Source organism: Eumetopias jubatus, unplaced genomic scaffold (genome assembly GCF_037043125.1).
Source record: "Eumetopias jubatus isolate StellerSeaLion01/CBP00866 unplaced genomic scaffold, mEumJub1_p1.0 scaffold_10, whole genome shotgun sequence".
In the NCBI taxonomy this organism is placed as follows: Eukaryota; Metazoa; Chordata; class Mammalia; order Carnivora; family Otariidae; genus Eumetopias; species Eumetopias jubatus.
This window is the reverse complement of record NW_028274816.1, coordinates 97485760-97499702: the sequence shown is the minus strand read 5'-3', so window position 1 is coordinate 97499702 and position 13943 is coordinate 97485760. Positions and strand designations below refer to the sequence as shown.

The 13943-nt window shown below is 43.5% G+C and overlaps 1 protein-coding gene across 2 annotated transcripts in view; it reads left to right on the top strand.

Annotated features, from left to right (window-relative positions):
* Positions 1-13448, top strand: part of ITGB3 (integrin subunit beta 3) — a 59326-nt gene extending 45878 nt beyond the window's left edge. For both annotated transcript variants that reach the window (XM_028087491.2, XM_088028212.1), the window contains exons 14-15: positions 8835-9001; positions 10586-13448. In XM_028087491.2, the coding sequence (XP_027943292.1) occupies positions 8835-9001; positions 10586-10651 (233 nt within the window). In that variant the 3' untranslated portion in view covers positions 10652-13448. The remainder of the gene's footprint in view (positions 1-8834; positions 9002-10585) is intronic.
* The last annotated feature ends 495 nt before the right edge of the window (positions 13449-13943 follow it).

Sequence of the window (13943 nt, the reverse complement as noted above, 5' to 3'; positions counted from 1 at the left end):
ATGGAACGTTTTTCCATTTCTCTGTGTCTTCTTCAATTTCTTTCATGAGTATTTTATAGTTTCTGAGTACAGATCCTTTGCCTCTTTGGTTAAATTTGTTCCTAGGTATCTTATGGTTTTGGGTGCAATTGTAAATGGGACCGACTCCTTGATTTGTCTCTCTTCTGTCTTGTTGTTGGTGTATAGGAATGCCACTGATTTCTGTGCATTGATTTTATATCCTGCTACTTGACTGAATTCCTGTATAAGTTCTAGCAGTTTTGGGGTGGAGTCTTTTGGGTTTTCCAATACAGTATCATATCATCTGCAAAGAGTGAGAGTTTGACTTCCTCTTTGCCAATTTGGATGCCTTTGATTTCTTTTTGTTGTCTGATTGCTGTGGCTAGGACTTCAAATACTATGTTGAATAGCAGTGGTGAGAGTGGACATCCCTGCCGCGTTCCTGACCTTAGGGGAAAAGCTCTCAGCTTTTCCCCATTGAGAATGATATTTGCTGTGGGTTTTTCATAGATGGCTTTTATGATATTGAGGTATGTACCCTCTATCCCTCTACTCTAAAGAGTTTTGATCAAGAAAGGGTGCTGTACTTTGTCAAATGCTTTTTCTGCATCTATTGAGAGGATCATAAGATTCTTGTTCTTTCTTTTGTTAATGTATTGTATCATGTTGATTGATTTGCGGATGTTGAACCAGCCTTGCAGCCCAGGGATAAATCCCACTTGGTCATGGTGAATAATCCTTTTAATGTACTGTTGGATCCTATTGGCTAGTATTTTGGTGAGAACTTTTGCATCCATGTTCATCAAGGATATTGGTCTGTAATTCTCCTTTTTGATGGGGTCTTTGTCTGGTTTTGGGATCAAGGTAATGCTGGCCTCATAAAATGAGTTTGGAAGTTTTCCTTCCATTTCTATTTTTCGGAACAGTTTCAGGAGAATAGGTATTAATTCTTCTTTAAATGTCTGATAGAATTCCCCTGGGAAGCCATCTGGCCCTGGGCTTTTGTTTCTTGGGAGATTTTTGATGACTGCTTCAATTTCCTTGGTGGTTATAGGTTTGTTCAGGTTTTCTATTTCTTCCTGGTTCAATTTTGGTAGTTGATACATCTCTAGGAATGCACCCATTTCTTCCAGGTTATCTAATTTGCTGGCATAGAGTTGCTCATAAGATGTTCTTATAATTGTTTGTATTTCTTTGGTGTTGGTTGTGATCTCTCCTCTTTCAATCATGATTTTGTTGATTTGCATCATTTCTCTTTTCTTTTTGATCAGTCTGGCCAGGGGTTTATCAATCTTGTTAATTCTTTCAAAGAACCAGCTCCTAGTTTCATTGATCTGTTCTATTGTTCTTTTGGTTTCTATTTCACTGATTTCTGCTCTGATCTTTATGATTTCTCTTCTCCTGCTGGGTTTAGGCTTTATTTGCTGTTCTTTCTCCAGCTCCTTTAGGTGTAGGGTTAGGTTGTGTATTTGAGATGTTTTTTGTTTCTTGAGAAAGGCTTGTATTGCTATATACTTTCCTCTCAGGACTGCCTTTGCTGTATCCCAAAGATTTTGAACAGTTGTGTTTTCATTTTCATTGGTTTCCATGAATTTTTTTAATTCTTCTTTAATTTCCTGGTTGACCCATTCATTCTTTAGTAGGATACTCGTTAGCCTCCATGTATTTGAGTTCTTTCCGACGTTCCTCTTGTGATTGAGTTCTAGTTTCAAAGCACTGTGGTCTGAAAATATGCAGGGAATGATCCCAATCTTTTGGTACCGGTTGAGACCTGATTTGTGACCTAGGATGTGATCAATTCTGGAGAATGTTCCATGGGCACTAGAGAAGAATGTGTATTCTGTTGCTTTGGGATGGAATGTTCTGAATATGTCTATAAAGTCCATTTGGTCCTGTGTGTCATTTAAAGTCTTTATTTCCTTGTTGATCTTTTCCTTAGATGATCTGTCCATTTCAGTCAGGGGGATGTTAAAGTCCCCCACTATTATTGTATTGTTGTCAATGTGTTTCTTTGCTTTTGGTATTAATTGCCTTATATAATTGGCTGTTCCCACGTTAGGGGCATAGATATTTACAATTGTTAGATCTTCTTGTTGGATCGACCCCTTAAGTAGGATATAGTGTCCTTCTTCATCTCTTATTACAGTCTTTGTTTTAAAATCTAATTTGTCTGATATAAGGATTGCCACCCCAGCTTTCCTTTGGTGTCCATTAGAATGGTAAATGGTTTTCCACCCCCTCACTTTCAATCTGGGGATGTCTTTGGGTCTAAATGAGTCTCTTGCAGACAGCATATTGATGGGTCTTTTGTTTTAATCCAATCTGATAGCCTGTGTCTTTTAATTGGGGCATTTAGCCCATTTACATTCAGGGTAACTATTGAAAGATATGAATTTAGTGCCATTGTATTGCCTGTAAGGTGACTGTTACTGTATATTGTCTGTGTTCCTTTCTGATCTATGCTGCTTTTAGGCTCTCTTTTTGCTTAGAGGACCTCTTTCAATATTTCTTGTAGGGCTGGTTTTGTGTTTGCAAATTTCTTTAGTTTTTGTTTCTCCTGGAAGCTTTTTATCTCTCCATCTATTTTCAGTGATAGCCTAGCTGGATATAGTATTCTTGGCTGTATATTTTTCTCGTTTAGTGCTCTGAAGATATCATGCCAGTCCTTTCTGGCCTGCCAGGTCTCTGTGGATAGGTCTGTTGCCAATCTAATGTTTCTACCATTGTAGGTTACATATCTCTTCTCCCGAGCTGCTTTCAGGATTTTCTCTTTGTCTCTGAGACTCGTAAGTTGTCCTATTAGATGTCGGGGTGTTCTTATTTTTATTGATTTTGAGAGGGGTTCTCTGTGCCTCCTGGATTTTGATGCCTGTTTCCTTCCCCACATTAGGGAAGTCCTCTGCTATAATTTGCTCCAATATGCCTTCTGCCCCTCTCTCTCTTTCTTCTTCTTCTGGGATCCCAATTATTCTAATGTTTCATCTTATTGTATCACTTATCTCTTGAATTTTGCCCTCGTGATCCTGTAGTTGTTTCTCTCTCTTTTTCTCAGCCTCTTTATTTTCCATCATTTGGTCTTCTATATCACTGATTCTCTCTTCTACCTCATTTATCCTAGCAGTTAGTGCCCCCATTTTTGATTGCACCTCATTAATAGCCTTTTTGATTTCGACTTGGTTAGATTTTAGTTCTTTTATTTTTCCAGAAAGGGTTTCTCTAATTACTTCTACACTTTTTTCAAGCCCAGCTAGTATCTTTAAAGTCATGATTCTGAACTCTAGGTAGGTCCAACATCGTACTAATGTCTGTATTGAGTAGGTCCCTGGCTGACGGTACTATCTCTTGTTCTTTTTGCTGAGGTGATTTTTTTCGTCTTGTCATTTTGTCCAGAGGAGAACAGATCAATGAGAGAACCGAATGCTAACAGGTTAACAATGTCTCCAGCAAATATACTCTATACAAATCAGAAAAGACCTGAAACCAGGGGACAAGAAAGGGAAAGAAAGAAGAGAGAAAAAAAAAAAAAAAGAAAAAGAAAAAGATAAAAACAAACAAAAACAGAACAAAACAAAAAAAAAAACAGAATATGATCAAATATGATCAGGCTAGTGCATAGATCAGTACCACACACTAGGTTTTAGGCATATTTTGGTCTGTTAGAAGAAAGTGCCTGCTAAAATTTTAAAGGAAGAAAGACATATGTACAAAATAAGGGTTGATACAATGAAGGGATGGCAGATGACTGTAAAGATGAAAAGTATAAAAGATTTTATAAAAGGAATTGATAAGAAGTAGGTTTTTAAAAAGAAAGAAGATTTAAAAAGAAAAAAAAAGGGAGAGAATGTGATCAGGCAGGAGAATAGAACAAAGCCATACACTAGTGATTTAGGGTATATTTTGATCTGTTAGAAGAAATTGTATTTCAAAATTTTAAAGAGAGAACAACTTATATATATTTGCCAAAAATAAGGGTAACTACTATGAAGGGATAAAAATATGACTCTAAAAATGAAAAATAGAAAATATTTTTTTTAAAAAAGGGATTGATAAGATGTTGTTTGAAAAAGGGAAAAAGAAAAATTCAAAAAAAAACAGTTAAAAAAATTAACTTTGAAAAACTAATGAATTATGGTAAAAAAAAGCCATGAAATCTATGTGCAGTATTCCCCTAGCGCTGGAGTTCTGTCATTCTCCTTGATCGGTAAACTTGGTCTTTGCTTGCTGGCTGTTCGTGCTGATCTTCTGGGGGAGGGGGCCTGTTGCCGTGGTTCCCAAATGTCTTTGCCGGAGGCGGAATTGCCCCGCCCTTGTGAGTCCGGGCTAAGGAAGCTGCTCGGGTTTGCTCTCAGGAGCTTTTGTTCCCTGCAAGCTCTTGGTACAGCTTTGGAGGACCAGGGTGACAATGGTGGCCTCCCAATCTCCGCCTGGAGGAGCCGAGAACTCGGGGCCCCACTCCTCAGTGCGCCCCCAGAGAAAAGCAGTCACTCCCATCTCCCTGGTCTCCGGCCGCACTCCGTGCTCACCCGGCCTGTGACCGAGCGTTTCTATCTCTGGCACCCGACCCCTTGTGGAGTCTCCAAACCCAGCAGATCCCTGCGGTGCGCTCCCGCGCCGCTCCTCCCGGGGGAGGAAGGGGAGTATCCCCGACTCTGCCGCTTGTTGGGTCCCTGGTGGAGGAGCAGTGGCCCGACTGGGCCGCGGATCACGGTTTATGGCAACCCCGAGCTGAGAGCCCGGCCTCGGCTCCGTCTCTGCAGCCAGCTTCCCCGCTCCGATACCTGGGAGCTCTGCCGCACTCAGGCACCCCCGGTCTTTCTGTGACCCCGAGGGTCCTGAGACCACACTGTCCCGCGAGGGTACCCCTCCCACCCCCGCTTAGCCGCTGGAGCGACGTCCCTCAGCGGAGCCGACTTCTAAAAGTTCTGACTTTGTCCTCCGCGGCTCTAGCACTTGCCAGAAGCGGCCGACGGAGGCCCCCTCCCCCGCCGTCTATCCTCCCGAATATCGCCTCGGATTCACTTCTCCGCACGTCCTACCTTCCAGAAAGTGGTCGCTTTTCTGTTCAGAGTGTTGTTACTATTCTTATCTTCGATCTCCTGTTGAGTTCGTAGGTGTTCAGAATGGTTTGATCCCTATTCAGCTGAATTCCTGAGACCAGACGAAATCCAGGTCTCCTACTCCTCTGCCATCTTGCTCCGCCCTCCAGTTGCTTGACATTCTTAACAGCTGTAGGAATTTCTTCAGATCTTTCTTCAGACCAGGGTCCAGCAAACTCTTTCTGCAAAGGGCCAGATGTTAAATATTTTAGGCTTTGTGGGCCATGTGGTCTCTGCCATGACTCCTCTGCCATTGTAACAGGAAAGCAGCATATATTTAATGCACGAGCCTAAGCATATTTACAAAAACAGATGGCAAGCCACATTTGGCTCCCAGACCATAGTTTGCTGGCCCCTGCTTTAGGAAAGTGGGTCTCAAACTTTTGTATGTTCCCCCTTGTTAAAAAGAACCCAGAGTCCTGAGCCCCGTCCTACTTCCATGAGCCTCTGTGTTCTTGATTAGTGCTCCTGGCAATTGTGAAACACCCCAGTATTTGAGTGCCTCTGTTTTGGACACATCACTTCCCTCAATGAGCCTTCTCAGACATCCTCCGGCATCCATGCTGCTGATTCGGTTGGGGGCTCCGAGCAGCTGTGCTTCCCTTAGAAGTGCCTTCATCACACCATTAAATTGCTTCTTTCATCACCCATCCCCCTCAGTAGATCACAAGCTCCATGAACACAGGGACTGTCTTATCTATCATTATATCCATACTTGGCTCAGTCATTGACAGAGAAGACACTTGATAAATGGTTTTTGAGTGAATTCATAGGACTGATTATTCCTAGGAGACAGGCAGGCTTGTATACCACTCGGTACCTGCTAGGGGGACTTGGGCTGCTTGGAGAAGGAAGGGGGCGAAAGGGGGAAGAAGCTCTGCTACACCTGTGTCAGCCAGGGTGTTGTTGGCTCCATGGGTAGAGGAAACATGGTGCCCCCATCTGTGATATTGTTCACCAGACTTGCAGGGCTCTCACCTTTAGAAGGAAGAAGGGTGGTAAAGAAAGGGTATGGCCTTCATTTTATTTACTGACTCAAGGGAAAGCCAACATGGGAAGGGGAAAGGGAAGAGTCTGGATATGTATCTGTGGAGGAGCAGATGTGGATTATTTGGCCATGACCCCCCACACTTTCCCATCTACCTGTGTTAACACATTTCATGGATTTTTCTACACCCACCATATCTGTACCTTTGTCCTTTCTCCTTTCAGAAGGGTGGTATGTTCTTGCTTTTGGGTTTAACATTACTTTATGTCTTTGCTGCAATAATCCTTACTGATGCTTCTGCTATATCACTTACCAAAATCTTTTGGCTTGATGTTCTTAGACTGGATCTCCTTACCTGGAGTTGTGGGGAATAAAGATGGTGATAACCTGAGCTGGTACAAATAACCCTGGGGGGGGTAACTTTTCTGATGTGGACCCCTTCCTCTACATTGGGAAATGGGATCCTAGACCTACATTTAATATCTTGTTGCCCCGGAATTCCAAGTTCTGCCTCTCCTCTCACCCACCACCTCCAACCATTTTCAGGTGCTCTGGCTTCAAGCAGAATGTAGCACTTGAGGTCCTGGAGTATAGAGGATTATTCTCATTCTCTTCTCTATCTCATGCCCTTGTAGATGCTCTCCCTGAAGGGCTGGACCATTTCAGGGCAGTAGAGAGAGCACTACCAAAGGGCTTGGCATTGGCTGGGTGGTGTTCAGCCTGCACAGAGTGGGATCCCCTGAGCTGGGTCCTCATCACTCTCACATAGGGTTTCCTGGAAAATACAGTATATACCATGCAATATTTAGTACATACTTAGGCTAAAAAGTTATTCATTGTTTATCTGAAATTCACATTTAACTGGACTTCCTATACTTTTGTATAATCTGCTAGTCCCACCCAATCTTTTTTTTTTAAAGATTTTATTTATTTATTTGAGAGAGAGAGAGAGAGAGAGCACATGAGAGGGGGGAGGGTCAGAGGGAGAAGCAGACTCCCTGCTGAGCAGGGAGCCCGATGCGGGACTTGATCCAGGGACTCCAGGATCATGACCTGAGCCGAAGGCAGTCGCTTAACCAACTGAGCCACCCAGGCGCCCCCACCCAATCTTTCTTGACTTCAGGTCCCCACCACGGGTCCTCATCACTGTGGCTAGGAGAGCTCTCTAGAGACTACCTGATCTTGTCCTCTGCTTCCAGGAAGCCTGCCATCCACCCCCTTAAGGACAAATGCTTAACAGATGCTTTTCCCTGAAGATCTCTTGACATTCCACCTGTCCTGTCCATACTGGCATACAGAATTGAAGAGATTTTACTCTGAGCTTTGAGGGTCAGCCCTATCTTCCAGAGGCTTTGTAATTGTTTTTCCCAGAAGAACTGGGACCCTTCACTCCTGGGAACTCAGACACTGGGACCTCAGAGCCTCTCTGCAGATGCTTCTTTAATTACAGACAGGTTATAATTTGGTGGCTTGGGGAAAAGCCAGCTTGGGTTTGTGTTGGTGGTTGTTTTTGGGTCATGTGTGGTGAGCACAGAGTATATGTTTAGAGAAGAAGGTGGGAGACAGTGTGGAAAGTGGGTGTGACCTCCTCTCCAGACCCATCAATATTCATATATCCAAACACCTAATTACATAACACCTGAGAAGTCACTGGAGTGAGGTCACCCATCAGACACCTGTGGTTTATGGGAAGCAGAGATCTGTGGAGCACACTCAGCTTGGCCCTCAGAAGGGTGACGCACCTCTGTCTGTGTTGGTTGTTGACTGGGTTTGAACAGGAAGTCAGCTCTCAATAGGGTTGAGATTTTAGATGACGAAATATTTTGGGAAGGAGCCTGAAATATTCTCTTGGTTGGCAGACCTCCTGGTCTCTAAGTGTGCTAACAAGGTCATTAGGTTTCCAGCCCTCAGGGATATACATATCTAAATCAGGGTAACAAATGCCTACAGGAGCTAGGTACATAACTTAGTGAAAACAGTCATATATAACAGGAAAGCCAGTAAGAACAGTAGCTGATATTTATTGAGCACTAAGTTTGTGCCAGGCAGTCTTCTGAGTTCTTTAAATATATGGAGAAATAGGAAACAGACACCCACAAAAGTGAAATAATTTATCGAAGGTCCCATAGCAAAGTAAGTGGTAAGCCAGGATTTGAACCCAGGCAGGCTAACTCCAGAGCTCAAGGTAGCATGGCCTCAATGATGTTACCTGTTGCCTCTGTTTAGTGGAGAAAAGAGGATGGTGAGAACTCTGGCAAACTAGAAAATGTGTCCCATCTAATGGGGACAGCTGCTCCTCCCATCTCACCAGGGCTGCCCTGTGGGTTCAGTGTTTCCAGACCTTTTGATTTTTTTTTCTAAAGAGAAAAAGAAGAATCTGAAATTTCAGGGGGGAGACTCTCCTGATTATTCAATGTTGCCAACAAAATCAAAATTTTTTATTAAGTTTTTATTTTAACTCCAGTGTAGTTAACATAAAATCAGATTTTTAATGAACACTTACATAGGTTCAATTCTGCCAGGGGTGACCTGCTTATGACCTCTGACTTAAACCACTCAGGACAGATTACTGCTGTCTTAAAGATCGGCACCCCCTCCTTTAAAAAATTAGTTGGTGTATTTCCTAAGTCCTGTTTCCTTTAGAGAACTTTCTAGTAATTTCTTTCTTGGTCAAGAAGATCTATTCCTAGCCAGTTTAAGTGATTCCTGCTACATTCACAACCTCTCTGCTCTGTGCTCTCTCCTGACAGAGTGTCCCAAGGGTCCTGACATCCTGGTGGTCCTGCTTTCAGTGATGGGGGCCATTTTGCTCATCGGCCTTGCTACTCTGCTCATCTGGAAGCTCCTCATCACCATCCATGACCGGAAGGAGTTTGCTAAATTTGAGGAAGAGAGAGCCAGAGCAAAATGGGACACAGTAAGAGGCTGGGCTGGGCATTTTCTCAAGTCATTGGTTTGAGAGCCTCAAGTGGAAGCTGCAGATGCATAGGGTGGCCAGGTTCAGCTAGCCCATAATTTCCCAGTTAGCCTCTGTTCTGGAAATTAGGAGATGGTCCCATTGTCCTTATTATACCTGGAAACCACCCGATTCTCTCTCTACCACATAGTGACGATGAGTCATGTCAGTGAGTACTGACTGAACACAGGTAGGGCCCAGCTCTGCTCTGGACACTGATGCAATGAAAAAGAGACTTCTCCAGTTGAAGAAGATAGGACAAACTTGAGAATCCTACACTGAGAACATATAATACATTATATACGGATGAAGTCCAAAGCATTAAACACAAACAGGAAATTAAAAAAAAAGAGCTAACTTTTGCTGAGGATTCACCATATACTAGGAACTGTTCTAAATGATTTTTAGGTATTAACTTCTTCCATCCCTGTAACAGCCCTAGATAGGAGGCAGCATTATTTTTCCCATTTTATAGGTAAGGAAACATCACAGCGAGCTTAAGCAGCTAACCCCGATTATGGGAGGGAATTAAGTTATGATAGGAATTACTTTTTGGGCCAGCCTCTTAAAAAATATCCTTGGGGTGCCTGGGTGGCTCAGTCAGTTAGGCGTCTGCCTTCAGCTCAGGTTATTATCCCAGGGTCCTGGGATCGAGCCCCTTGTTGGGCTCCCTGCTCAGCAGGGAGTCTGCTTCTCCCTCTCCCTCTGCTGTTCCCTCCACTTGTGCTCACTCTCTCTCTCTCTGTCAAATGAATAAATAAATAAAATCTTAAAAAAATATCCTCCCTGCAGTTTATCCTGATAGAATTAAATGAAACAATCATCTACTGAGAACTTTCTGTATACTTAATTTTACTCTGTTCTTCTTTGGTTCATCTTCCACATTTTAACTTTTTTCTGGACCTTCCAAATGGCTATTTGACTCCATGCATGTCCAGGGGGAGGCTTGAGACTCTCTCTCTCTACCCCTGCCCCCTCCAAATAAGTGAATGAATCTTAAAAAAAAAAAAAAGGAAAAGAAAAGAATTTGGGAAACCCAGTGAGGGTTTATTTTTTCTTGCTAACATGATAATTTGTGGGTAGTGCTTGGAGGGATGAGATGAGAACAAATTAAAATTATTTTGAGCAAAAGCTGTCCTCTCGGTTTCAGCTACCACCTGCTACATTTCCCATCTCTGCCCACTTCCCCCAGCATGGTCACAAGGAAGGAAAAATGGGGAGAAGGGCAAAAGAGAGTGTTCAGGAGAGAGGCAAGAAATCGATACTGGCAAAAAGAGATCCTGAAATGTTTGGTGATCCCCCAAAAAATAATGGGCTGGATTCAGCCCCTTAGAAATAGCAGTAGGATGGCTTTCCATCTTCTCTCTGCTCTTATTTCCTATCCATTCCCATCTTAAGGGTGAATATGGGGTACAATGAGCATTAAGTGGTTCGTCAATGGTATATCCCAGAGAAGGGTGTCTTGGGTAGACTTTTCAGACGAAATGTAATCCTTGAGGGTAAGGGAGAGGTGAGGAATTCACTGCTTCTCTGTTCTCTCCACAGGCCAACAACCCACTGTACAAAGAGGCCACATCCACCTTCACCAATATCACCTACCGGGGCACTTAATGACAAGGAGTCATCCTCAGATCACTATCAGGCTGTCCCAGAATTGTGGACATCTCTGCTGTCATGTTTACAGGGAACGATATCTGTGGGGCGGGATTGGGGGCTGGGTGCGGGGTGGTTCGGAAGAACATCAGTCTGTGGAAGTGTGGGTTCCCGTGCGTGTGTCTGTGTGAGTGTGCTGCGTGTGGGGGAATGTGTAATTTAAAACTTGTGGTATGTCCCAGGTAAGCGGAGCTCCTCAGCCGTCCACAGAATGCCTCCTTCAGGGATTCTTCCTGCTTAACCTGAGGGTGACTGACACAGCTGAGCAGGTGTTCTACATTACCTCAGTGAGAAGCCAGCTTTCTTTTTCCAGCCATTTCTTCCTGAAGAGGAGGGCAGGGCTGAGCTTCCCATTCCAGAGGAAGGGACCTTGACTCTACTTTGAGTTCATGGTTCTTGGGCCTGATGCTCAGGAGCCCTGATAGCAACTGCTGGGCTTGGAAGCCTTGTTGTGTCATCTGGGCCTTTATCTCCTTTCCCTTCCCTCAGGCTGAAGGAGAAATTGGAGGCAAGCTGAACTTTCAGAGTTGCCTGTGCCTTTTGCCATCACCTCAATCCAGTATGGTTCTCTCATGAGGGGAGTTCTTGCTAGCAGTTCTGGGGGAGTGAGGATGGTAGGGCCACTCAGGGGTCATGCATGGCCTGGATGAATGTGCCACGGTCTCCCAGTTCATCATCACCCTTCATATTTGTCTCATCGGCAGCTCCACCCTAGAAGTTCCTTTAGAAGAAGTGCGTCACCCTTAGACCAGCATTGCTTCTCTACCTTCTACTTCCACACTCCCACTGCTGTAGACATTTGCTCCATCCTGGGGATTTCTTTCATGACCACTTCTCCTCCCAGGGAGAGTGCTGTGATTAGAGCCAGTGGTCTGGCCCCACCCTTCAGGCCCTCCGCCCCTGGTCCAGGGCACCTCCACACACCCAACCTGGTGCTTCTGTGTGCTACATCCATCCATCCATGCGGCTGATTTCATTTATCTACCTCTTGGCTGTCCTTGGGTGAAGGAATCGTTCTCATGCCTCTCCGAGTCTGCTGGGCATAAGTGCCACATTTGGAATGCTGGGTCAGTTGTATCAGCATGTGTGGCCTATTCTCCTGTGGGCTGGGCAACCTCATTTTAACTCAGTCTTTAATCCGAGAGGCCAGAAGTGCAATTTTATTTTATTTTTCTCATTGGGTCACCTGAAACCGTGATGAGGCTTGCTTAATCTAAAGGAGTATGTATATAACCACACTTGCATTATATTTGTAACTTTATTTGGTGGTGAGGAAGAAGAGTGTTAAAAAAAAAAAAACCCACACAGACTTGGACTGGATATAGACCCTCCCACTTGGTGTCATTCATAGGAAGTTGCTGCTCTGTTGCTGGGTCTGTAAGGGCTCTCTCATCCTGGAAGCCTGTGGTGATGGACCCATGGGCATGCTGGACCTTTTCTGAGGAGGTGGGATACAGGCAGTTCTTTTTTCCTAGCCATAGCTGTTTGCTCCATTGGTGTTTACCTTAGTCTAACATTAACAACCATCCTTACCCCCATTCCATCAAGAAAAAGGGAAGGACCTGTAGACAGTGGTCTGATGATCAGAAAATCTAAGTCCTGGCCTCAGTGTTGCAGCTAAGGAATCTTTAACCTTAATTAAGGCGAGTCTCTTTCTTCTCCTTGGGGCCCAATTTTCTAGTCTGGAAAATGATAGGTCTGGACCAGTCACTCTAGAAGGTCTCTTTTGGTGTTGATATTCTAAGATGCTGGGACTTCCTGTGGCATCAAGCATGGAGTCAAGATTCTGTGAGATGTTACTGTTTGTTGTTTTAGTTGGGAGATCTGAGAGACCTGGCTTTGGCAAGAGCAGATGTCATTCCACATCACCTTTCTCAACAAAAGAGCCTCATTTTATCCTCTCTCAGAGCCCCTTCCCTGACATTTGTTAGCAGTTACATCTCCTGATGTAGCACTCAAGCTCCACTTAGTTTATTATTTCTTATTTCACTTTGCACACATTTGCATCCACATATAAGGAAAAGGCATCTATAAGAAGTAGCTGAAATATGTATTCTGTATCCGTGGGTTAACATTGAGAATAAGCTTTTGGAATTAGGAATGGGGCAAATGACTGAGCCTTGTCTCATCCATGGATTACTGTTTACTGAAGGGGATGGTAGTACAGTTGAGGGTTGAATCCAAGAAGTTTCAAACCTAACTATACCTTTTGCCTACTGAGACAAGAGTCCATTAGAGTAGTAGTTGGACATTTTCTTTAGATAAGATGGTTTGTATGAAGAAATTGTATCAAAGGAGGAAGAACACATATTTAAAAGATAAAAAAAAACCTGGTAGGACTCTTGTCTGAGCTTCTGGAACAAGGCTTCTAAGCCTTTGTCTGTATGTGGGGGGACCTGTTCACGAGATAACAAAGTGCAGTCAGTTCTGGCCTCATGTAGGGTGAACGTCTAAATAGTATTTTGGCATTGGCACAGCCCCAAAAGGTTATTCATGCTCAGCTCATCTGGAGATAATTTATGTTCAGTCTCAGGATCGGTGGACAGTAACGGGAAGCTTTGAACATTCCTGACAAATTGTCACATAAGGAGTCAGTTCTTTACCTCTCAGATATTCTTAGGCCATCCATGATTTCAAGATTCTTCGCTTTGTTAAGTATTCCTGGTTGAAATGACTTAAGTGCCTTCCTGACTTCCCAACCACCCCCTCTGTTTGAGTTGTGCAACAGTGAATTAAATGTACTTTCCAAAATGAATTGACCTAAGGCTGCCCAGTTCTTCCTGTGTTGTACTTTCTGTTTTCTTTGGGTGAAAAGAGTAAGTGTCATTGCCTCAAAAATGATTATTTTAGAACAAGCATGTTTCCAAATGTAACCGAATGATGACTGCTATGGGAACTGAAGTTCGGTCCAGAAACCAGAGTTTTTCTTTAGACTTTAATAACATTTTCAAAGTCAGTAGGTTATTACGCTCTAAGTTAGAGTTGTTTTGCTTTTTAATTGGGGATTTTTTAGAACTTGTGCAACCTCAATAGAACAGACTGTCAATTTAGCCTTGGTTTTGTTTGCAGGAGGCATAAATCGGTACAATAAAGGCTTAATGGCAAATTATTTACAGGATCATTTAAGTGCCCAACTTTTATTTAAGGAATTAAGTCTCAGAGTGTGGTCCCAGGACGAGTGGCCTCTGTATCATATGGGAATTTTTAGTTTACTAACATTGTTGGTAATGAAAATGCAAAGGCCACACCC